We start from the raw sequence: 23,737 nt of genomic DNA on the forward strand, positions 1-23,737 counted from the left end.
TCCATACAACAAATGAGCTAGGGATCAAAAAGCCCGAGCCAAGGATGCGCTTTTACTGAAGCTTTGGTGGGGGGGTTGGGTTTCTCATTTTTCTCACGACCTGATATAGGCTGCATCGTGAAAAGACAGGACCGCGATGGGAGGAGGGTTTTTTTCTGCCCTGTGTGGGCAGGCCCTTAAAGCACGGCATGGTTATATTATTGGTGCATAGCTGTTAAATGATGAAGAATTTTAGAGAGGTTGCCGGTGGTCCAACCAATCGCATACCGAGGTGTGGCCCCGTGAAGGCGTGGTCTAAGCGAAGAGGGCCGTCCCAGAAGCGGAAGTGTGTCTCGGCTGATCTTTCGCTGTCATTCGGCCACGGTCGGTTCCAGGAGAGAGGGGCAGCCAAGAAGCAAGCACACACACACAGAGGATCGGCTGGCTCTGAAGGAGAGACAGTTAGTGAGAAGAAAAGAAAATAAAGCGGACAATGAAACCGATCGAATAAGGCTTTATGAACGAACCGAGTATAAGTCACACACTGCCACGTTAACAAAGCTCTTCGATGATACGGTCCAGATTACAGGCAGCAGATAGAGAGCTGTGTCATTGAGCAGGCAGGACACGTCAGGAGAAGGGAGAGAGAAAAAAAGAGCTGACCGACTGCACTGTACGAGTCAGCTACTAAAACCGCCTCTGAAAACCTTTGCCTGTCGCACTCATTGTTTCAAGGACACCGTCTCGCTCTCAGCCCGAGAAAAAGGATCTCGACACAGACGACGCCGAGGTCGAAAGGTGGTGATCAGAAGGTGAGATGTTTTATTCGCTTGCCTTCAACCTGTCCAGCTAGCTAGCATTCGTGCTAACGGTCGTTAGCTAGCAAGCTAATGTTAGCAACGGATGGAAAAGTTAGCTGGTCAGCTAACAGCGATTTAAACTGCTTCTCCGTCGACGCGTGAAACCGATTAATTAACAATAATTTGCCCGACTGATAAAAAAGCCGTATTAATATAAACTTAATTTTGATAGTGGGCTCTTCCCAGGGTGCTGACAGCTGTCAAACAAGGTCGAGTGTTTTATTTTTGACGGATTTGTTGGTTTTTCTGTCAATATTTTCAGCCTTCGTTGATATTTTGTGCTAATGTGCGTTTCTTGGGTGATAATTAGTTGCCTGTCAGTTGGTTTTCGTTAGTAAAACGTCCCCAAATGGAGACTATATGCTCGTCACAGCAGTGGTTCTGGCTTTACTGGTGGCTGCCAGCAGCTCAGCTGTAGACAATCTGGCAACGTCACGGGGTTATAATTAGCTAAAGATGTAATGTTAACTGGCTGGCTTTTTTTAAGGATGAGCTCTAAAGCCACAGTACAGTGAATGTTATATGTGTGTAGGATCTCATTTAGAACCTAAACATAAAGAGATTTCCATGCCTCTGTGTCCCCTCACTTAGTTGTTTTTTTCTAAATCCCTTGATCTGTTGGTTAATGTGAGTGGGTGACTGCTAACTCAGTGCATGCCATGCTTGTATGCTCTTCTCTCTATAGGACCAAACGATCACGGGATAGCACTTGTCTGTGGGGGGAGAAAACAAATGGGGGATTACGGGTTTGGAGTTCTAGTTCAAAACAACACTGGCAACAAGTCTGCATTCCCGGTCCGAATCCACCCGCATCTGCAGCCCCCTCATCATCACCAAAATGTGTCGCAGAGCCCTGCCGCTTTCATAAACAGCACCACAGCCGCAGGGAATGGCACCACGGGAGGCTCTCCCTGGCTCTTCCCTGCCTCCGCCACCCACAACAGCGTGCAAGACGAAATCCTGGGGGGGCCAGAAAAACCCAAAGCACAGCAGCAACAGGAAATGCAAGAAACGCAAGAAAAGCAGCAGTTGTCTCCCGGGAGTCACCAAGAGGGTGGAAGTGGCGGTGGGATAATTTCAGAATTGGAAAAAGCCAGGTCCGAGGAAGGCAAGACAGAGAATGGCACATCTGACAGCAGTAATGGAAAAGAGAAGCAGCTCCGTCTTGAGTCACCTGTTCTGACAGGCTTTGATTACCAGGAGACATCTGGTCTCGGGGGTACGGGCCCAGTTCAGTCCAGTACAACCTCGTCATCGCTTTCTGGCTTCAACAACTGGTCACCCGCCATCCCGCCTGCGCCATCAACAATCATCAACGAGGATGTCAGCTTTTTCAACCCGGCGTCTGCCAGTAACGGCCCTCTGCTGTTCCAGAACTTCTCACACCACGTCAGTCCAGGGTTTGGTGGGAACTTCTCCCCCCAGATCGGACCAGCTGCTGCCTTGTCCCAGCACCACCCGGCTCCCCCACCCCATCCCCATTTCCAGCACCCCCACAGCCAACACCAGCAGCATCGGCGTTCTCCAGCTTCTCCCCACCCGCCACCGCCCTTCCCACACAGGAATGCAGCTTTCAGCCAGTTGCCGCATTTGTCCAACAGCCTGAACAAGCCCCCGTCTCCCTGGGGTCCAGCCAGCTACCAGAGTCCTTCTCCCTCCCCCGGCTCCTCCACTTCCTGGAGTCCCGGAGGAGGATATGGTAGTGGTGGCGGCTGGGGAGGATCTCAAGGCAGAGATTATCGACGCGGGCTGAATGGCGGGATGACTCCCATTAACTCTATCTCCCCACTGAAGAAGACCTTCCCTAACAACCATGTGGCATCCCAGAAGTACCCTCGAAACAGTCCCGCAGGCTTTAACCCCAAGTCCTGGATGGATGATGGAGTTGGCCGCAGCGATAACATCTTCCCGTTTCAGGTCAGTTTGCCTCTAAGATGTTTATTCAGATGGTTGAGTGGGAATTTTCACTAACTGTATGGAATTATCCTCTTAATCTTCCCAATTATGTTGTATACTAAGCATGAATGTCCAGCGTATATGTCTGGTTCTGAATATTTTTCAGTTGTAGCTGCTCATCACCTGAATTATTAAACAGCAGGATGTCATTTATGTGAACTATTAATATTATAGCATTATGTGGTACAGCTTCTATTTTTAGACACAGCAGGAGGGCACAGATTTACACGATGCTTTTGCTACTGTGTTAAACCTGTTATTGGACTCTGTACTTCTATAGCTGAGTGTCCTTTGCGATGACTAATGTGGCTCTGTCACTGCAGTGGTGTGTGCCACGTGAATTGGGGGGGTGGGGGGGGGGGGCATATAGGAATGGGGGAGACAGCATGGACAGAAAAAAATGATAAGATTTTAAAATGGGAGACTGGGAGGGCGAGGTACAAAATGAAGATGGCGATGGAGGGTATAACGACAGACAATAGTGTCAAAAACTATATCTGCATTAGGTGATGAATAACAATACATTATGGTTAGATTGCTTTTGTTCCAGTCGTAAACAACCATTAGCAACAAATGGTGATACTGTAGATCCATGAACCTTGCTCAGTTCTTTATGCTTTGCATATATTAGGCTCTTGACCTATTACACTGTGTAAGAGAGAGTCTGATGATTTATAAGATTTAGAGTTACATTAATCATTTACTGTATGTCATGTCATGGCATGGGTGGCCACCCCTTAATAAAAAAAAAATCCAACCTGTTCATTCATTTTAAAAGCTGGGTCCACATACAATGAAGACTGCTTAAATAATTGTACTGTCACATGTAGAAACCAGCTGTAATGGAAAGAGGTAGAGGGGCCTGGAGATAAATTCATTCTATTGATCTAGCCCATGATTGATTGTGCTGGTCGTTACAAGGAGGAGGGGAAAAGAGACAGAGGTGGCTATAGACCCATTTGGGCCTATCCAGTGAAATGTTTCTTTAAGTACCCTTCATATCCTTTACTTTTTTACGTTGTGACAAAGTCCCTGCAAGTTGGTGTCAGCCGTAGTCGTCGTCATGGATGAAAATAGATCATGTTAAATAGTCCTGGTGGCTGCATATCCTTTTAGATTCAGCAGCCTTTCAACATCCTAACTGAACGTATAGATTGCAGATTTCCTGGACACGTTCTTTACCAGTGAATCCAAAATTCTCTAAAGAAGCAAAGTAACTTAAAACTGTTAAAAGTGATGCTTGTTGTGACCTTTCTTCTTGTCCATTAGCAGTTAATGACTCAACACTCCACAGGCTCAGCAGCCAGAAGGCTGTGCGGACATGTCTTGACATGCATTAGAGAGGGAGCACATGCTTCTCAGTAGCTATTTAGGATTAATGTTGTTAACAGCTAATTGCTGTAGGTAGTTGTGCGGCCCAGGTTCGTGTCTGACCTGTTCCAGTTTGCTTTGATGAGGAGACTATTTAAAGGGGGCCTGTTATTCTCATTTACAGTTCCATATTTTTATTCTTGGACTCCACTAGACTAGCTTTGCATGATTCAGCTAAAAGACATCCTCATTTGTCTTGTACAGGGTGTTGGTACAGTTCATCCAATGTTTGAAATGAGCTTTTTTAGCTCCCACCCCATCATTGCTTAAAGCCACTAAATGTCAGTGACCTTCTGTGGTCTCTAATTGTCACCACACTTGCTGTGTGGACTTCCCTTAAGAGGACAATATTAGGAACATCCTCTCTCTTTTAGCTAGTTTTCTGGCAGCATAATTACAAGGATGGTGGCTCACTTATTTAGCATTGTAGGTTAAAAAAAGATAACTAAAATTGTAACAAGGTAGTTAGATAATTTATAACTTCATCCTATTGCTTCTATTAACAGTTTTTACATGTGAAAAAGATTTAAAAAGCTGAAATTGAATAAATAACCGGGAAAATGTTGTGACCTAGTTCTGTATTACCTGTTCAGCTAATATCCGTCCTCTTAAGTTAATTAGTTGTATGCAAAATCATTTGTTGTGATATGTGAACGGGGTCATCAGTGATTGAATACTATAGTGATCTTATAGAAGCATCACTTTCTGCTCATGCTGGAAGGGGGGAGGCTCCCTGTTTCTCACTTTGTCTCCATCCTCCTCCCTGCTTTGTGCAGAGGTGCACATACGCAGCTGTTATGTCTTCATGAGCACAAAATTACAGATTAGCATGGTTGGATGGTACAAAAAAAGCTGTTGGCTTAAAAAAAAGACCAGAAAAAGTATAACGAGAAAGAAGTTCCCAACATGCTTTGTAGATTTAAATGCTGATTAACATAAAAGGGTTACAACTGGTGTCAAACAGCCTGTAGATCAGATTTGGGTTTCTGCAACAAGAGAAGCCTGACTGTTACATCCTGGTGTTAGAGTTAAGCTAGCTTTCCTGTAGCTGCAGTATGTTGTTCTTCCTTGTGGTTGAATCAGATCAACTAAAGTAGCATTGTCCTCTTGCCCCCTTGATACTGCAAGGGCAGATGGAGGATGGGCGTAGAATGGCCTCCCTGTCGGTGTGCATGTCTGAGAGAGGGAGAGGGACTGATTATGTAAGTGTAACTCCTTTTTTAAAATAACAACGCATTTAAAATATAGGTTTCAATAACCAAAAAAGGATAACAATGACTGTTAAGAAATTGCTGTGTATATTTATAGTCCTCAAGCTCATTTTGAAACCTGCCACAATCTCCACTTTTCCTTCTTTTCTTCAAGAACATCTCCTTCGTGAATCTGTACTTTTCAAGCATATGCACGGTGGCGTAATGGCAAGTCGGACATGATCAGTTCACACAGATTTGTTTTCGCCTCGCTTTGCGTGCATGTGGATCGGTATTGTTTTGCCTGTAGTTACATCTTCCATTCAGATCTGTATCGGTGCTGCTTGTTGCATTGTGTAATGCAGCCGCTTTGGAACATTCACTTCATATGCACTTCATGTAGGATTTGTTCCAACTGAGATAGTTTACTACATGTAAATGAGGATTTGCTTATAAGTCTGTCAAATTCTGAATCACATCAGTTGTTTTCTTTTCTTTTCTTTTTTTTGTCCATTTTGATCCACCACAAAACAATCGAATCTTGAAATGTTTCATTTTGGTGTGAGCATGTACTGTAGGTCATGATGTTGTGTTGAAGTGGTTACTGTAGAAACCATTGTTAAATTACTGCACAGCCAACCAAGCGTCACATTTAATTGCCAGTGCCTTCTCTGTATATTTCACTCTTAAATACATCTATCCAAGTGTTGTTTGGCATTCATTATCCATGCTTGCATATACATGTGACATGAAAATTGCCACGTCCGTCTGATCAGTTGCCTTAAGCAGTTTCCTATCCATTTACTCCCGTAGCTACAGAGATACTCTAGAGGAAGTTAGGGGAAAGATGGCTTTGTTTTGCTTTCTTTAAAACCGTTTTTAAAATGGTTCTTGTCAATGTTTGTTGAGATCAGGCATTGTTCAGATGACTGATTACACAAGTTGTCTTACACAAGGCACTCCCGGATTTGGTAAATGAAACACTGTAGTTTGTGTAACTGTGAACTAAACAGACCTGTGTCACATCCCTTCTCGTTTAAGCCTCAACTGTTGGAGTTTTAGCACACACAACAGATGAAGGATCAGTTGGGCATTATTCAGGCCTTCTGTGTTTGACCAAATAACTCCTATTTCATCACATCTTCTTCGTGCATTTTTAATGTCGTAAACGTGTAACATAGATGATTTCTGTAAGTCAGTACTTTTGTGACCTTTGCACTATAAACTCGCTGCACATAAACACAATAAATCAATATGCAACCAGTCAGATATGTTACAGTGGTTAACTATCCAGACACACTGCTGCTAACTGCTAGCACACAGTTCACTTAGTAAATAACCTTTTGACCAGAAATGTGTACTTTTTAAATGTCAGGGAAGTCTTCATTTTCTTCTTCTTCTATCTGTTATTCTTTCCCTCTTTGTCCTCTAATTCTTCACCCGTGAATTTCAAGGTCAGAAGCCTGCTGCTGTGTCAGGTGTACTGAGTGGTTTCAGACTGGTAAATCTGGCCAGTGACCAGGTCAAGACCTGCAGGGTCTGAGGTAGAGAAGCCAGCACAGGATATTGCCTCAGTAAGCCACCTGGGTAACTGTTGGTTACAGCACTCCTGACTGTTTGTGCAGCTTAGAAATAATGATGCTGTTATCTGAAGGCACATTATTAAAACTGTCTCTGTGTATGTCCAGAAAATCTTCTTTGCAGAGTGTGGTTTTACATATCGCTTTAACCAAAACAACGCTACTTTTTATGTAAAATCAGACCTGTAAATGACCAGTACATGGGGTTGTAAGCTGGTTTGCGCTACGAATATTAGACTATTAGGCCGTTTGTTTTTACCCGATAAGCCTGTGCTTTAAATATTTGTAGTTGGATGCCCTGCGTCAGCTTACATGGGCTCCAGCTCTCCTGTGACCCTGAATTTGATAAGAGGTTAAGAAAATGGATGCACGTTTGGAAAATACTGTAGCTCTGGAGTGGGCGGCACAGTGGTTAGAGCTGTCGCCTCTCAGCAAGAAGGTCCTGTGTCTGCATGTTTCCCTTTTGCCTCCAGATACTAAATCTTCCTCCTACAGTACAGTGATATCCATGTTAGGTTAATTGGCTGTCTCTGTGTTAGTGCTGCTATATACTGGCGACTTGTCGAGGGTCTACCTCTCCTCTCACACCATGACGGTTGGGAGAGTCTCCAGACCTCAGACCCCAACCCCAATCCTGAATCGGATTAAGAAAATGGATGGATGTATAACTGGATGGATGGCGCTCAGGAGCCTAAAGATCATATTCAGTATTTACATGAACCTTTGTTGGTTATATTCTACAAAGGCCAAGGGTTGCAGTACATGCGTGAAAACCGCTAACATCTGAATCTTTAATGAAAATATGATGCAGAAAATATTGAGTGTGAACTAGAGGAAGTGCAGTTGGGTAAACTCTATCCTGTCCAGAGTTAATTGTCAGTAAATGAAAGTTAGACAAACAAAGCCATGGAAGTGGATGAAAAAGCAAGGCCTGTTACTTTGTGCCTGATAAAACCGAGAGTAAAATGCAGCTATTTATTATGTCTGGTAATGGCAGACAGAAAACATTGTTTGTAAACTCCGGTTGAGAAGAGATAAGAGAGGTATGTGTGAACATCCGTTCATATATGTACTGTGAACTCCTCCTGAAATAAAACTTTCACTTTACATCAGAAGTGTAAGTTCTGGATTAGCAAGTAAGCAAAGCTAAATGTTATTTTATTATTGCCTGAATTTATTCCAATAAGTAATTTTCTTCTGCTCATTTTTATTTGTTCATACCTCATTTGTGTCTTGGAGCGATCTGCTTATTCTTAAACTGATATATTTTTGTGGGATCACTAGGATGTCAGGTGTGGCAATGGCAAATGGTTTGCATGGATCAACCCCTTTTTTGGGGTGCAATGGTAGAATTATTGCTGCGGTTTTTCACAGATGTATTAATAATACATTTCAAACAAGGCAAAAGTACATTTTTAACTCCCTAACCCCAAAACACATTATATATATATATATATATGAGTATAAATACTCACGTATCAGGTAATTGAACTGTAGACCTGCCCATTTGCCTGTGTTAAACACAACACCTTATTATTCCTGAACACAATCACGCTGACACTGACAAATTTGCTTTAAAGACAAGCCTCAGGCCTTTCAGGTACCCTTCCCTGCCTACCTGTGATGTTCTGCATGAAAACTGTCATGCCATTTCAGACAAATTCTCTCGGTCATTTGAAGCCCAAGGTTAAAACCATTACCACTGGTCCTTGTGACAGTGGTGTTAAATTAGAAAAAAACTTTTTAACTAATGAGCGGTGCACTGGCAAGCACACAACTCTCTTGCTCATACAGCCTCATTGTGCCCTTCTTACGCCCTTGACAGACGCTCTGCAACAGGAAGAAAGGGCACTTGTGTATACGTGTGTGCATAAGCCTTAATTAGTCACTGAAATATGTGTTCAGCAAAATTTGATGTAACAAAAAAGAGTTGACAAAGGAAAGTTTATGTTCAGGTGTCTTATTATAGGTAGCTTTGCTGAATGCATACAGTAAGTGAGTTGTTTTAATCTTATCCCCAAGCAGTTCAAATACTGCTTGAACGCCTCCCTTTGTCACTTGTTTTAAAACCCAAACGCACACACTGTTCAGACAACACTGTGTATTTGGTTGTTTTTGGCAGCTGGGAGTAGTTAATATTACTGTTTAGTACAATCACCAGAGCTGAGCAATGTGGAATTTTTTTTTAATCACAATTCTTTTCTTTAATGTCAGTCTATCGATCAGTATATAATTTTGACTTTTTACTTGTGATGATGTAAGGTTGATTTTGATTTAAATATTTATTTCTGGTCTGCATTTTAAAATGAAATGGGTATATATAACAAAGTGACAACTCTAATCAGTTAAAAAGTTCTGTGACAGAAGAACGCAAACAAATGTCTAAATTCTTTGGTCAGTTCCAAATAAATAAAATGGATCCACATTTTAAGAATGGAAAATAAATCACTAAAAATGGCATCGATACTTTTCTGTTGATTCAAACCGTTTTGTCCCAGTCTTCTGAGCCTTGGACTGTGTCCTCTGGGGTGTCGTGCTCTGTAATGCATGAGTTTTCGTTAACATTTTCTGGTGTCATTTTGTCCTTTAGCTCGCTCATACTCCTGACGTTCTACTGTACGTGGTTGCAGGAGCCCAGACATTAGCGCATGTGCCACTACCTGCTGCTCTTCCTACGCTTTGCAGGTCAGGTTAACCTGATGTGGCTCAAACTCTGCTATTCTTATTGTCATTGGACTTTTGTGTTGCCTGTCAAAACATGGATGGAACGAGTTTTATCAACTTTATATTTATTTTGTGATAACTAAATGATCACAAGCATCAAAAGAGCAACTTGTTTCCCTTTCCTGTACTACATTTTTCCTCTTTTTATGATGAATTACCTCACTATTCACTTTTGCTCTCCCCTTTCTTTAACAGCTGTATTTACCTTCCTTCTTTGGCCTTTCTATCTTTTACAAATCTCAGGGATGTAATTAAAAGCTCAACCTTCCGACAATTGAATATAAGCGAACTATTAAATAACCTCCAAATTCTACAGCCCTGACAAATTACACATCACCAGTGTATCCTTACTCTTTTTTGCCTTTATGTTGTGCATCCCTTTACCCTGCCACAGCTTCCATTTTATCTTAACAGCCAGATGACATTGATGATTAATGTTGAGAGTTAATCACCCACAGCATGTTGGATTTAATCATTCTTTGATGACTCTACATGCCATGAAAATCTGTTGGAGGTTGCTCAGTTTGGTGCTGCTAAAGATTAAATTCTGTTTAGAGGGAGCAGTCACACAGTGGTAGCTAGGCCCAGCCCTGGTTTTGTTTGCTTTTTTGTTTTTTTTTCAAACATGCTTGACTTGAGCTTTTATGATATTAAAGGCAGCGTGTTGTCGGTGGTCTCTGTTATAGATGGAGCCGATGATAGGCTCTCCTGTCCAAATAAATATCTCCTGTCAAAAATAGACATTGTTTTTTATAGATGTCTAAAAATGATTGGAATTGACTCTGTGTAAATATACCAGGGAGCCCAGAATGGCAAAGCCCAGATCTACCTAGACTACTTTTTCAGTCAGTGTTAAGCAACTGGTGTGTGCTGTGTGCAGCACTTTATGCACTGGTTGTAAAGCTAACCCATACCAGAATTTAATGAACCATAGATTGAATGACAGATTAACCAATTTCTGATCATGTGTGGCCCAGTACGCTTTTGTCAAGCATTTCACATAAGCTTCTTTAAACAAAAAAAGAAAGAAAAAAAAAAAAAGAATTGATTATTAATTTTAGATTGATAAGAATTACTGGCTAAAAAAGTCAAATTATCTGAGAGGTAATTGTAATTGAATAATAAATAAGCCCATTTTTGTGTGTTCCATAATCCTTATTCTGGACAATAGTCACGACAATTTAAAATTTTAAATGATTAGTTTGGTGCATAGTTTTTAATTCAGTGTCAAACAAACAGCAAATGGCACCGGGCCTGATAGAGTAAGGTTGCCTTGCTGCATACAACCAACAATTCACACCTATTATGCATAGTAAAAGGAAAAAAACCCTGCACTGTCACTGTTTACATTATCAGCTTCAAATAGACTGCTTCAGGGTTACACGTTTCTGCAAGAGATGATTTTGCAGTGTGAATGGGCTGCATGCAAATTTAAGTGTATGCATTAGGCCGTGTTCATAGATTACAAGAACTACCATATAAACCGTCATTTTTCTTGCTTGTGGCTAATGTGCGTGCATCTGTGCATGCTTGCAATCTGTCAGGGATAAGCTCTTTGCTGGACAGCTGGCCAGTTGTTGAGAGCGAGAGAGATGCAGAAATCTGATGATTAATCACTCTCCAGGCTAATGCTTAGCAACTGCAGAGAACCAGCCAGGCCTCAAGTCCACCATACTGAGTCCATCTCAGCCACAAAATGAATTTGTATTATCCAGAAACATTTTAATAGAATTACCCTGTCATACTACACCGCCCACGTATGATGGTAAATAAACTGATGCCACAAAGCGTGCGAATCCAAAATGCGTACAGCATTGTCCGCTTCCTATTTGTATGCATTTGTCGTCATGTTGGAATATACTCATTACCCTTGTATACTTAAGGGAGAAACCAAACCTGGACTCTGTTTCTGCTTCCCTTGCCTTGGAGTGTTTGACTTATTTGTCCTCAGGCAATAGCGCAAGTGCACATATTATACTGAAGCGGATATGAGAAAATGGTGGACACAATCTGGCCTGTATCCCCATGTTGATATTTGTTTTGAGGGAGAGAGAGTTAGTGCATTGGGTGTGTTCTGCCACAGTGTTGTTTCTGTTGTAGTCAGCTCAAATGCTGGTAAGAAATTTGGCTACAGCTGGGAAGTTTGGCTGTTTTACCAGCCAAGTGTGCCAGATACCCAACCACGCTCTTCAAGCCGATCAGATAGTAGATATTGAATTTTGGTGAACAACTCCAGACACCGGACGGTAGATTAATGAGAAAAAGAGAAAAAAAGTGTGTTGCCCTCCTAGTCAACTCTTGAAGTGTAGTTCACTTAGATAGGTGTGTTTCTTCTGAGCCTTTTAGCATGGTAACAAAAAGGACAATTTTCTGACACTGCCTGCAGTTTGCCGTTAGGCTTCGAATTGGTTGCTGGTTTAACGCCAGAGATCTTTGCATCGATGCTGCTGAAGAAACAACATAGTAAATTTAAAGAGTGACTGATAATGCAGCCTTAGTGACATGATGGGTAATTCTCTGCCCATTATCAGTCAGGCCCAGGGCAGAGCTGACTATGTAGTGTTGCTGTCAGGATGTTTTCTCTGTTTTGTCTGAAACGGTGAACTTGTTTCTGTGTCATGCTTTATTTCAGTTATTTAACACTTTTCTCTTCCGTTTTTCTCGAGGCACAAGTTTTCTGACCATCATTCGAACTGTTGCTACACCTGAACTGTATGAGTTTACTGCTTACTTTGCTTCTAGTTTTTAAATTTGGATTTAGAGTTTTCCACATTTCATCTGAACTGTCCGCCGATTAGGTTTAAAAAGAAACAGGCCACATTGTTTCACACTGATGCTTTTGTTAGTTTAACACTGCGTTGCTGACATGGTTTGGAAGTCTGATCTGTCAATCATCCTGTCAGGTTCAATTGCTTCTAAGTGGATGTTTTTACAGTGTTAAACCTGAACACATCAGGTGTGTTCTGGCATTGTTATTTTAGAAGCATGACAGTTGGTAGTTAGGCAGCCATTCCTACTCCTGTCTTTTTTTTTTTTTTTTGTTAAATTGTAGTAATCTATTTTATGTTTTTACATATTTACACAAATAATATTTACACGGTTGCTTTTCTTTGAGTGCCGCTCTACAAATTAGTTGGAGATTGTTTCATTTTAAAAAAAACCCTTAAATAATCAAGTAGTCGACGGACTAGATACCAAACTGAAAGTAGGGCATGCATATTCAGTCGTGACCAAGTTTTGAGAGAATAAACATGACTAAACTTTTTAGTCATAGGGTACAGCTATGAACAACAACTTCTAGCTAGAACAATTGCTGCCTTTGTCAAGTATGAGATCTCTGACACATGCATGAGGAATATAAAAGTTTTTTTAAGGCATTTCTACTTTTGAAGTTGGTATTTGTTAGAGAATGGCTTGGAAAATGTTTAAGGAGGAGGAAGGAAGCAATGAGACATTGAAAAGCGAGATGCGAATAATAATTATTTCATATTTAACTTTTGGTTCTTTCAGAGGAATGGAAACCAAAAGAGTTGATCACTTTCTTTAGAAGTTGTTGACATAGACTGCATATTTTGTCTGGCTGAGGTGGAGTCGGCACTGAAACCTTATCAGCATGCCACTTGGAGTGTGTGTGTTTGTTTATGGGTACATGTTTTTCGTGTGAGAATATTTTGTATATACACATCGTATGGGTGTGTGCGTGTTAACACGTATTTGTGTGTGCATACAATTATATCCAGTGTGGCTGGCTGATATGCCAAGGATGCCCTTGTTGTAGGTGACAAAGCTTTTGCCCAGGAATTTGCTTGGCTCATGCTTCATTTGACTGCTTGTTTTTCTCTTGACTTTCATTATGTTGCCTCATTGAACGAGTCTGTTTATTGCTTAGTTGTGTTTACTTTGCAAGTTGCACAGCAGGAAAAGCACACAAAAACATGCAAGAAAAGAAATTAGGGTTGAATTAAACACATAGTAATTAAGCACATAACAGCATCTTATAAGACGAGAGAAATCAACTGCTGAGAGCAAAAGCTAGATTTAATAAAAGAAAAGAACAACATTTAATTCTTCTTCCCACTGGTAGATACACACCTACAGATAATTGTTTAAGCTACTTTGGGATGAGCCCTTCTAGGCCCACACAATAAAGCTGAACACAACGTGAGCCAAGAAAATGCTATAACTTTTTTTATTTTTCATTTCTTACTTTTAAAACAATTTAAACCAATACTAAGTCTATGTGTACCTGTACAGTCTCTCACATTGAGAGAAACAAAGCTTTTTGTCAAGTCTTTTCTTTGAAACAAGCTCAAGTGAGGTGACAAGAAACAGGAAAGCATGTGACTGTTCCCCTTTTTTTAACTCTTTTTGGTCAAAAGTCTTTAAGTATTGCAGGAAGTTTTCACCATTGTGTAAAATTTCTAAGTTAAGAGTGAAGATGTTTGTCTTGTGGCAAGACAGTCTTTGGCCAGCTTGGATATTAACCAAGTCATTGTCGCATTAATAAGGCAATTTCTTCGTTGCTCCGCTTTAACAATTAACATCATTGGTTACCACATTTCTTTTTATAGTTGTGTTAACTGCATGTCTTTGAAGCAGGCTAAAAATGTGACACAGTGTTTCTTTTTTCTCTCCTCTGTTTAGGAGCGCACCAGGTCATTTGACAGCTTCAACATGAACACTCTGGAGAGCTCCCTGATTGACATCATGAGAGCCGAGCAGGACAGCCTGAAAGGTAAAGATGCCAGTTGTCAATCAAGATCATGAAACACTAAGCAGACCAGCAGCATTTTTTTTTCTGTTTTCTGTTTTTAATTTGACATCGCGTTAACAGCAGAGCTGTTTTTTCATAGAAGGCTGTAGTCACACAGGCCTAGACACTGGTTGGTGAATGTCTGACAACCACCAGTCGCTAGCAAAAAGTGAGTCTCCAGGATAAAGGTTTCGCCTTTTGAAATGTGTTGGTTGCGGCAATATGTTTCAATCTGTTTGTGACCAACGAGGAGGTTTTTGGTGTGACAGATGTCTCCCAGCATCAGCCTGTAACTTCCAGCAACCATAAATCTTTCCCTGTTCTATAGGCAAGGAATTTTTTTTACTATGGATTCAGTACAGGAAATGAGTGTATATGCTGAAAGTGTATGCTTCCCATTTAGCATGTCTGTATTTGTAGAAAACCTGTGATGCGCTGGAGGTAGTTGTATGGACCTTTATCGTTTTAGATGCATCATATTTTCCCACAGATGGCACACATAATATGATACTGATCTTGTCATTATTTGTCCTGTAAATAGCTGGTGTGCAATAGTTATTCAGTGCATGTCAACTGACCTCGCTGAAAATGAGTTTCACAATATAACATGCAAACACTTTGCAGTACACTCGTTATTTTGCATTTGGCAGTTGTCCTCATATAAGGTGTGCAATACAAGAGAAAAAAATGTTAATGTGCAAGCAGCCTTTACCTTTAAACACTTGTCTTTGTTATGGATTGTAGCTTATTTGGCCGCACAAAGGAACAACAGCTCATACACAATAATTTATCAGTTAACGCCTCAGTTTTTAGCAGAGAGGTTTCACCTCCTCCACAGGTCAGCCATGTAGAGGCTTTGTCTTCTTTTTGTGCTATCATCGGCGATATTACGAAAGGCCACAGTGCGTAGCAGTCAGCTCACACCTCTCTTCCTTTTCCTTCTTTCTTCTTCCCACTCATCATAAAAAACACAAACCAAGACAAACAAAAACAAAATTCTCCTTGTGGCTTCTATTCTTCTTCTTCTTTACATTTTCTGTCATATCCATATATTCGATTATTCTGGGTGCGACAAATGCAGCTGGGTGAGACTATGTTGCATTCTGGCTTATGCCAGAGCTGATGGCAGTGCATTTCACAAGCAGCTCTACACGCGACGTTGCTTGAAACTGTGTCTAATAGTCTGTTTTTGCTTGGAAGCCATATCAGGCTGCACAGAGCAGGTCAGGAGGGGACAAAATCACACATGTAAATGACATAGAGAATCTGGTCATTTATCAGAATAAAAGACTAAACCTTTTGAAATGCTCTCAGTGTGATTCGAAGCATGCATAAAACTGCGTCAGAGAGGTGCCTTTCCTGTGCAGCTGTTAATATTCTACTTGCTGTGTTACATATGGTATTCCCTGTTGGCAGATGTTTTCCACGTCAGTTAGCGTTTTCATATGCAAGTTGATTCCCATGGACCTGTATAGCAATAGTTGACTGACCCAGTTTTCCACTGTTATATAACACAATAAGGAGTTAATGAATTTAATATTTACAAAACACAGACGCCCTGCCGTAGCCATCGTTGCTGCACATATTTGTGGTGTCCACAAGTTGCAGTTTTCAAAGGCACTTTTACCCACTATTGTTTTGAATCTGATGGTTTTTATATTGACAGATGACCATCTACTTTTTCCACAAAGACTGCCGATCAGCATAAAGTGAGCCTTTAGGAAGAGGGGCCTATTTAAGTGAGCTTGTTTCATAGAAACAGTGATGAACTGAGGGGCAATGCAAAAAGAACCATAAGATAAATAGTGTCAATTGTTTTAAATTTAATTCTCATCATCATTTTTATACTATTTTATTGTTTTTGCTATTTGTGCTAATTTTATTATTTTAAATGTCATTTTAATAATCATCTTATTTTTTTTTATTATTTTATTTATTTTTTATATATTATTTTTTTATTTCTTATTTTTTTAACATGTTCAATGTATCATTTCTGGCATGTCAAGTGTACAGCACTTTGTGTTCAGCTGGGGGCTGATCTGAAAGTGCTATATAAATAAATTGCTTGCTTGCTTCAATCAAAGCTACTTCTGTGGCATCCCAGATTAAAAACACAAAGTGTACAAACTTAACTGAAGGATAGCTGAGCATGGTGCAATAGGTATAACTTCTTTCTCATGAATTTTAAGAAGCAGATGCAGAGAGATTCATGAGGGCTTAGGCTTCATTTAAATGGGAAATATGAGAGATGGGAGAGCCCTCACTGAACTGAACTGACATTGTCGTTGTTTTCTAATGATCGCTGCTGCTAAGCTTTTCATACAAGATAGTGTTGTGAAATAGTTTTGGTCCAAAAAGTTTGAAGAAGTTGCATGCTAATTTTTTAACATGTTGGTGTAGACGTTGCCAAGAACAATGATACTTTTTTAACATACAGTATTGGTCTTACAGCATTAAAAGGAAACATTTATTTGATAGCAAACAGTGCTGCTGACCGGTTATCATAACACGGAAATTAGATATTAAATTAATTCTACAGGAGTCCAATGATCATTGTTTTAAAGGGTGACGCTCACAGAAATAATCTGACTACAGAAAAGTTAGTCAGTGGCCAATAGTGAGTGTTGGCTAAGAGGATAGAGCTGAAGTTCTTAGTAATGATCATTGTTTGAAAGGAAGCACATTTGATTTCTCAAGGCTTAGGCTGAGTGTAAAAGGTCACTAACTATACAGTTAAAGTTGTCTGTTATATTTGATAGTAGTTTAATAGGACAGAGGACTTAAATAATGATTACGTTGTTTTTGTTAGGTTGTACAAGTTTTAAGTCAAGGACCAGAAATTGATAGGAGTCTTCTTATGAGATAAAAATGTGGTATAAAAAATCTCTAAATGGGAGCGATGTCGTGCTTAATATATGCATAGCTTTATGTTCCATAAAAACGCTTACTATACACATCAGTTTATTAGCAGAATAAATACAAAAGAAAAGTTTTGAAGAAATTTTTAAGTATGGGATGCTACAGTAAGATCACTTCTTTAAACCTTGGACCTATCGGGCTCAGTGACGGTATAATGTTGTGCTGTCAAATCTTAGTAAATGTTTCTTCAGTATTAGCAGAAGAAAACTAGAAGTCTGCCTCATTAAACATCTTTTGGTGCTTTAGCTCCACTGATGGATCCAAGAAAACACAGGAAGAGAAGTCAAAATTCTCTTCTAAAAACCACAAAGCTTCTGCTTTACATAACTTCATCACAATTTCAAAATACTGCACAGTCTGGTTTGCGGAAGTGATTTTTAAGCCCAACTTCCTATAAATATGATAGAATATGATATGTATACATCCTATAATACATGTAAAGTAGATGTTCTCTGCTTCTTTGATGCTAATATTAGCTCAATGGCATTCTCAGAACCTTTTTCTGTGTGGTCAGGTATGTTTACATTTTTCTGTTGTCTGCAAAGCTTGTCTGAAGAAAGATGACAAAAAGTAAATAATTTTAGACAATAATTTGATGCATAACAAATATTATATTATAATTACAGCGACTCTTCTCCGGGCCAGTTTTTGCTCTTTCTCTCCGTCACATGCATACATGCATCTACATAACAAGCTGTGGCAGAATTCATACACAAGCACATTTAGATGCACATAAGCAGGGCAGCAATTTCTCATTCCGGCTTAACATATTGAACAAAGTGAGAGCAATGAAGCAAGGGAGCGGGCGAGACAAAATGTCTACAGTACAAGGAGCTTTGAATCCCTTCCAGCATTGTCCTGACTGACAGAAAGGATCCCTCTGTTCACCCGCCCCATGCACGCACACACACACACGCCCCCTCGTCTTTTGTGTGCTCTGCATGCATGTGCTTTAACTGTTACAGTACTGTACGCACATGTAGCCAGCAGCATGCAAATCAGGTTCACAGAGCGGACACACACAGTCTTGCAGACACACGGGGATATGGTGCCTACTCGTGTGATCCTCGGAGACCATTATAGCCCTTTAAAATTCAGAATAGCAGGTGGTGCTCAGATGGACTTACCTTAGTGTCATCACATCACTAAGGTCTGAATTGTAGGCCAGAGGATTTTAATTTGGTTTGGTTGCCACCTTTGAGCTTATTTTGATTTTGATTTTATTCAGATAATCATGATGCATGCGCTACACAGTCGAATATTATCATCGAGCGGCGTGTTTCAAAGCTGCAGGTGGTCTGTCCTGGTTTCTGTGCTCTGAGTCGGGGTTCTGTTTTTTTTCTGTTCTATGGGGTTCTGTTTTTTTCTGTTCCCCCCCCCCCTAGTTCTAGGCAAACTATGGTGGGAGGAGCCAACATATTTCCATGTGACCAAGGCGTTGGAATGCACCAATCACAGGGCACTCATTACCCACTCAACAATGGTCGTACTATTTGAGCTCTTTTATGTCATTATCCCTCTGCAGCAAGTGGGCCTTGCATAACTTCGAAGCTTGTTTGGAATCATAACATGTTTGTGTAGGCGCGGGTGTGTGCATATGCAAGAGGGTCTTGGCAAATGGCTAAAATCTATAGCATGAGGCTTGGAGAATAACGAGGTGATAAGAGGGAAAGAGATAGTTGATGTCCCATAGATGTAGGAGAAACATGCAGCGGTAACAAAGGTTGTGATCATAGCTGTCCCAGCTAAAGCCTGCTCTGGATTAACACTTTACTTTGTTATAAGTTCTTTTAAAGTCACCAACTGTCCCTATATTATGCGCAGAATAGATCAAATAGTGCCTCTCGGCAATTTAATCAGTGCACTGCTGTAATTGTCAAGAGGATTATTATGGTAACAGCCCCTTTCCAAATACAAAGTACTGATTGATAGTGTTAGTGGTGCTGTCTTGCCTCACATTGTTTTTAGCTGGCTGTGACTGGTGTGGAGAGTAGACATCACATTAGTGACAGCCATTTTATTACTATATCTTTCATATTCTTAATAAAATACAGATTTTTCTTTCAGCTGGTCAGTGAAAATATAACAATAGCTTTATAGGAAGGTTTATATGAGAATAACAAAAGTTTTTTTTTTTGTTGTGTTTCCCTATGTAGGTCGTCTTGGTTTTCCCCACCCAGGAGGGGACAACCCTCTTCCCCTCAATGGTACGTATGGTAACCTAAACACTCAAGAGTCTGCAAAAATGACAAACTGGGCAATAACAAACTAATTAAAAAAATTAAATCATAAAATGCTGATATCTCTGATAAATTTATTTATTGCAAGCTGGCATTCATTTTTTTTTTTTTTAAGTGCCTTTATCGCTTAAAAACGCCCAATAAGTTAAAATGGACAAGTGGACAGTAGATCGACATGAAGAAGAGTCAGATGTTTCAGATGGTTTTTTGGAGACGTAGCAAGGCTGGCTTCATCAGCCTGAGGAAATGGCAGTAATCTCTCATTCAGACATGGGATGCTTTTCCATTAACGTCCCTCATAGCGTCCCAGCCAGTGCCATGATAGAGGGAGAGAGTGATGGCATGCCTGTATTGTATCGACTCTAGCGAAGCGTAACCGCACTTGAGGGTTTAGTTGTTTGCCGCTGTTGTTGCTAAGAGCGGTGTTTCTGTCTGTGTACTGTTCACTGCAGCAGCTGCTCCTGCCCCTTGCATGCAGGATCAGAAAGTAGGGGATCTCCCTGATAGACTGAGAGAAGCAGGAATACATATTTTATGATTGGAAACTGAGTTAGTTAGACACAAGACACATGTGCAGTTGTAATCTTGAGTGTGTAACCATTAGTGTGACTGGTTTCAGTTAAAAACTTGTTGGTAAGAGTGCCATTGTGACTCTTAGAGAAAGTAGCCACGATACTTATGCAGACACAAAGGTAGGGTGTTTAGATGCCATCAGATTCTTGGAGAAGAGTGCACATCTTAAAGGAGGGAGGTAGGCTAAATATAGCAGGTGGAGATGCAGATCTTTCTGTTCGTCTTACCTGAAGTTAAATACAAGCACATCCCCACATGCCTGCTTGAAACTAAACTAACAAGCATATATCTTTGTGCCCTTTCTCCTAGCTTGAAACTAATGTGGGGCCCTTACCTTTCTACCTGTTACTGTTGAGAATGCTTAGTCCCCAAAGCCAAGAGGTAAAGAATGGATTGAGAAATGTGGACAAGTGGAGGGAGCGAAATGGTGTGTTTTTTTTCACCACTCTTTAATAAGTGGATAGAAAGCAGCAATGAAAGGGAAACTGCTTTTGGTTTGAATAATTTGCTAAATACCAGAAATAGTTTGATAGGTAGTTACACTAAAGATGAACCTCTTTGCTGTTCTCATGCTTCTGAAGGAGGCTCTTTCATCTTATGTTTGTTTTGCTTTTAAATGCATTCCTTAATCCTGGTGCTTTTCAAAAATAAGATATGGAGCTTGAAATTAGAATTGGCTTTATACTTTATTTCTTTCCTCAGCGGGTAGGAAAAACCAAACCATTCATGTCCACATGATATGTGGAATTTAGTGGCTTCTACTTTCCTTACACGCTACAGTTTCCTTTATTGTCCTTTTAGCTTTTTGCTTCTGGGCTTGGGGCTAGGATGTAAAACATGAAAGGCCAGCAGTTTCTTCAAAAGATTGCCGAGTCACATGGCAAGATCACATGATCAGGAGTTGTCATCAAGCCCCGAGACAGATGGTGCCAGCGGATAGGCAGCAGATAGAGGATGCACACTAGCCAAACCTTCCCTTCCATCCCTCTACCCCCACCTCATAAGAACACAAAGATTGCATTCCTATCTCCTGTTCTTTCACTCTTTCATTTTCTTTGACCATTTTTTCTTTTTCTCCTGTTCACGCACTCCTTATAGCTCTGTGTGCTTCCTTTTAGTCTGCTTTCTTGACTCTCTTGGGCTCTATTGCTAGCCTTTGTAGCCTACCCCCCCGGTTGATGTCCATCTGGGTTGGAAAATCCACTGAAGGAGGCCAGGATTGTTGCTCATGCGCTCTTCTCCATGTTGCTCTTTTACATGGGTTGAGGCCTGGTTCTCTCGTCAGTGTGCACATTTTAACATTTGTCACTTTAGCTCAAGGCCAGTATAGTCCCCCCCCGTCCCCCCTTCCCCGCGCAATGATGTCAGCATCAGAGAAACCACTGCCCTGGGAAAAGTTTGGATAATGACACACTGGATACATTTTCTTTCTGTTAATGAGGCTAGATTGAAACTGCTGTTGTCAGGGGTAGTGCTGCTTGACCTTCAGTGATGCATTTGATGTCTTGGAGAGTTCAGATTTAATCACTAAATTACTGAGGTCATGCTTATAGTAGAGGTCTCAATTTTATTTATTTTTTAAATAAATAAACATCTTTTACACTTATTGAGCCTAAGGCAATATTTATCTATTTGTAGCATTACATTCCTGGAAAACACATGCAGGTCAAATATGACCTACAGTTTTAAAGCACATTTGCTGTTAGCTATAGGTCTTGCTAAATTAGACCTGAAATCCAGTTTAAAGTTCAGCCCTGGGATCAATTCTTTGTCATCGCCTTTCCGTTTGCATAATTATGCAGACTTGCTTAATTTTGGTACTTTGCAGTCAAGCTAGGTGAACTGGATAATTCACACGGCTGTTTGGCTGGCATTGAACATATAATTATATCTGGCACTTAACTTCAAACAAAGCTGCAGTTGTTCCGAACCTGGTTTCTATTCATGCTTTTATTATTTTCTTTTTCCTCCTTCCTCCTCTTTCATTTTCTCCCCCTCTTTTAATTGAAGGCTTCATTTGATTTTTGATAGATGTTCCTGATGTGCTTCACTTTCAAGTTTCAATTTTTCTGCCATTTCTGTCAATATTCCTATTCAGAGCATCCATACATGTAGCGTAACACTTCCTGTTATCCTTCAGTTTCTTTGTTAAAGGTTATCCCAGGGCTTGTATTGAATTACAGAAATGTTTTGCTGTTGAACTGAGATGTCCTTTTTTTAGCTGTGCGCCTTTAGATTGTCTCCTTTATTCCCTTCTCATAATGAGTCAGCATTTTATTTTGAAAGTGCTATATTAATAGCGAGGTGACCTTTACAGCGTGTCTATATAAAGTGTCCTTTATAAAAAATATAGCAAGTTTAAAATAATTGTCTGCAACCTTTCAAAATGCACAGTTCCACAATTAAAAAAACACAAAACAAAAACCTGCTTGATAGTCGGTGTGCTGATAAAACCACAGGGTGTTTATGATTCATCGGTGATTAATAAAATCAAGGGCCCGCAGGCTGAAAGTGGATCGTCTCTCCATTGTCGTGCACCACCTGGCACTTTTATTGGTATTATGTGTATTATGGGACTTTTATGAACATCCTCTTCTTTGATTTGTCCTTATTCCACATGCAGCCAGGAATTATAGCAGGAGACGAGGTAAAAAGCAATCACAAATACATCATGTCTCGTTTTCAGCATATTTTCCCGCCCTATAAGCCTCAGTGTTTTAACTAATCTTGTAATGTTAAGCAGTGTTATGATTTTATTGACTGTGGTCTGCTTGTTTGTTGTTACATTAACGGGCACGTGCATTTAGTTTTGGAATGGCCCTGTGCTTTTTTAAACTTGTTTTGTTTTTATACGTGCAGTGATGTGACGAGTTTGTCTGCATGATTGTCTTTAGTGTCGAGCCTTGTTACTCGTCGTCAAGTGATCTTGTGCATCTTTTATCCTCAGGTTTTTGTTTCTCTCATTATGCTTCACTCTGCTCGCTTTTCTCCATCTTTGCTTGCATATTGCAAGATTAACTCAGACAATACAAGACGGTGTCACACTTAGCTACAAGTTAATGAGGCAGGGAGACGCGCAAAGTGTAATTCCTGATTTACACTCATTGCAAGAGGAGCCCGACACATGGCGAGGCACACACACTGTCAGTTAAGGCTAACGCCCTTGCATAAATCTTCATAAATCTTCATAAAGCAGCTCAGGGCAGGTTGTATGGGAGCAGGGATAGAGCAGGGAGAGCTTAACCTTTACCACACACAGTGCACTCTGAAAGTGTTTATACTTTCTCACTGATAGGACTAATGTGTGCGCGATAACCTTTATGTTCACAGGCAGCACAGTTCCATGTGTGATTCATGGAAGCTAATTAGGAATAAAGAACAACACATCAAGGACATTTAATTCGGTCGGACTGTGATGTGGTCCTTTCAGGCTCTAATATCTCCATTCTGCGTGCACATGTTTAACTGATTCTCTCCCAATTTGAATCAAATAGTTATATTTTAGTAAGTAAGATAAAAAGGTTAATGGTTTGTTTACTGTTGTTAGATCAAGAAAATTTAAGTAGTAGGAATTGAGGTCAGATAGACAAAG

At 40.4% G+C, this 23,737-nt stretch overlaps 1 protein-coding gene across 3 annotated transcripts in view; it reads left to right on the forward strand.

Moving 5' to 3' along the window:
* The first annotated feature begins 333 nt into the window (after positions 1-333).
* cpeb4b (cytoplasmic polyadenylation element binding protein 4b) overlaps positions 334-23,737 on the forward strand; it is a 34,017-nt gene continuing 10,613 nt past the window's right edge. Inside the window, exons 1-6 of one of the 3 annotated variants that reach the window (XM_087847409.1) lie at positions 334-791; positions 1,525-2,756; positions 5,300-5,368; positions 14,305-14,395; positions 19,489-19,539; positions 22,769-22,792. In XM_087847409.1, coding sequence (XP_087703535.1) covers positions 1,572-2,756; positions 5,300-5,368; positions 14,305-14,395; positions 19,489-19,539; positions 22,769-22,792 — 1,420 coding nt within the window. In that variant the 5' untranslated portion in view covers positions 334-791; positions 1,525-1,571. The remainder of the gene's footprint in view (positions 792-1,524; positions 2,757-5,299; positions 5,369-14,304; positions 14,396-19,488; positions 19,540-22,768; positions 22,793-23,737) is intronic. The other 2 variants (XM_006784946.3, XM_006784947.3) reach the window with 2 other exon arrangements.

Source organism: Neolamprologus brichardi, chromosome 10, assembly GCF_056152115.1.
Source record: "Neolamprologus brichardi isolate AB-2024 chromosome 10, ASM5615211v1, whole genome shotgun sequence".
NCBI lineage: Eukaryota > Metazoa > Chordata > Actinopteri > Cichliformes > Cichlidae > Neolamprologus > Neolamprologus brichardi.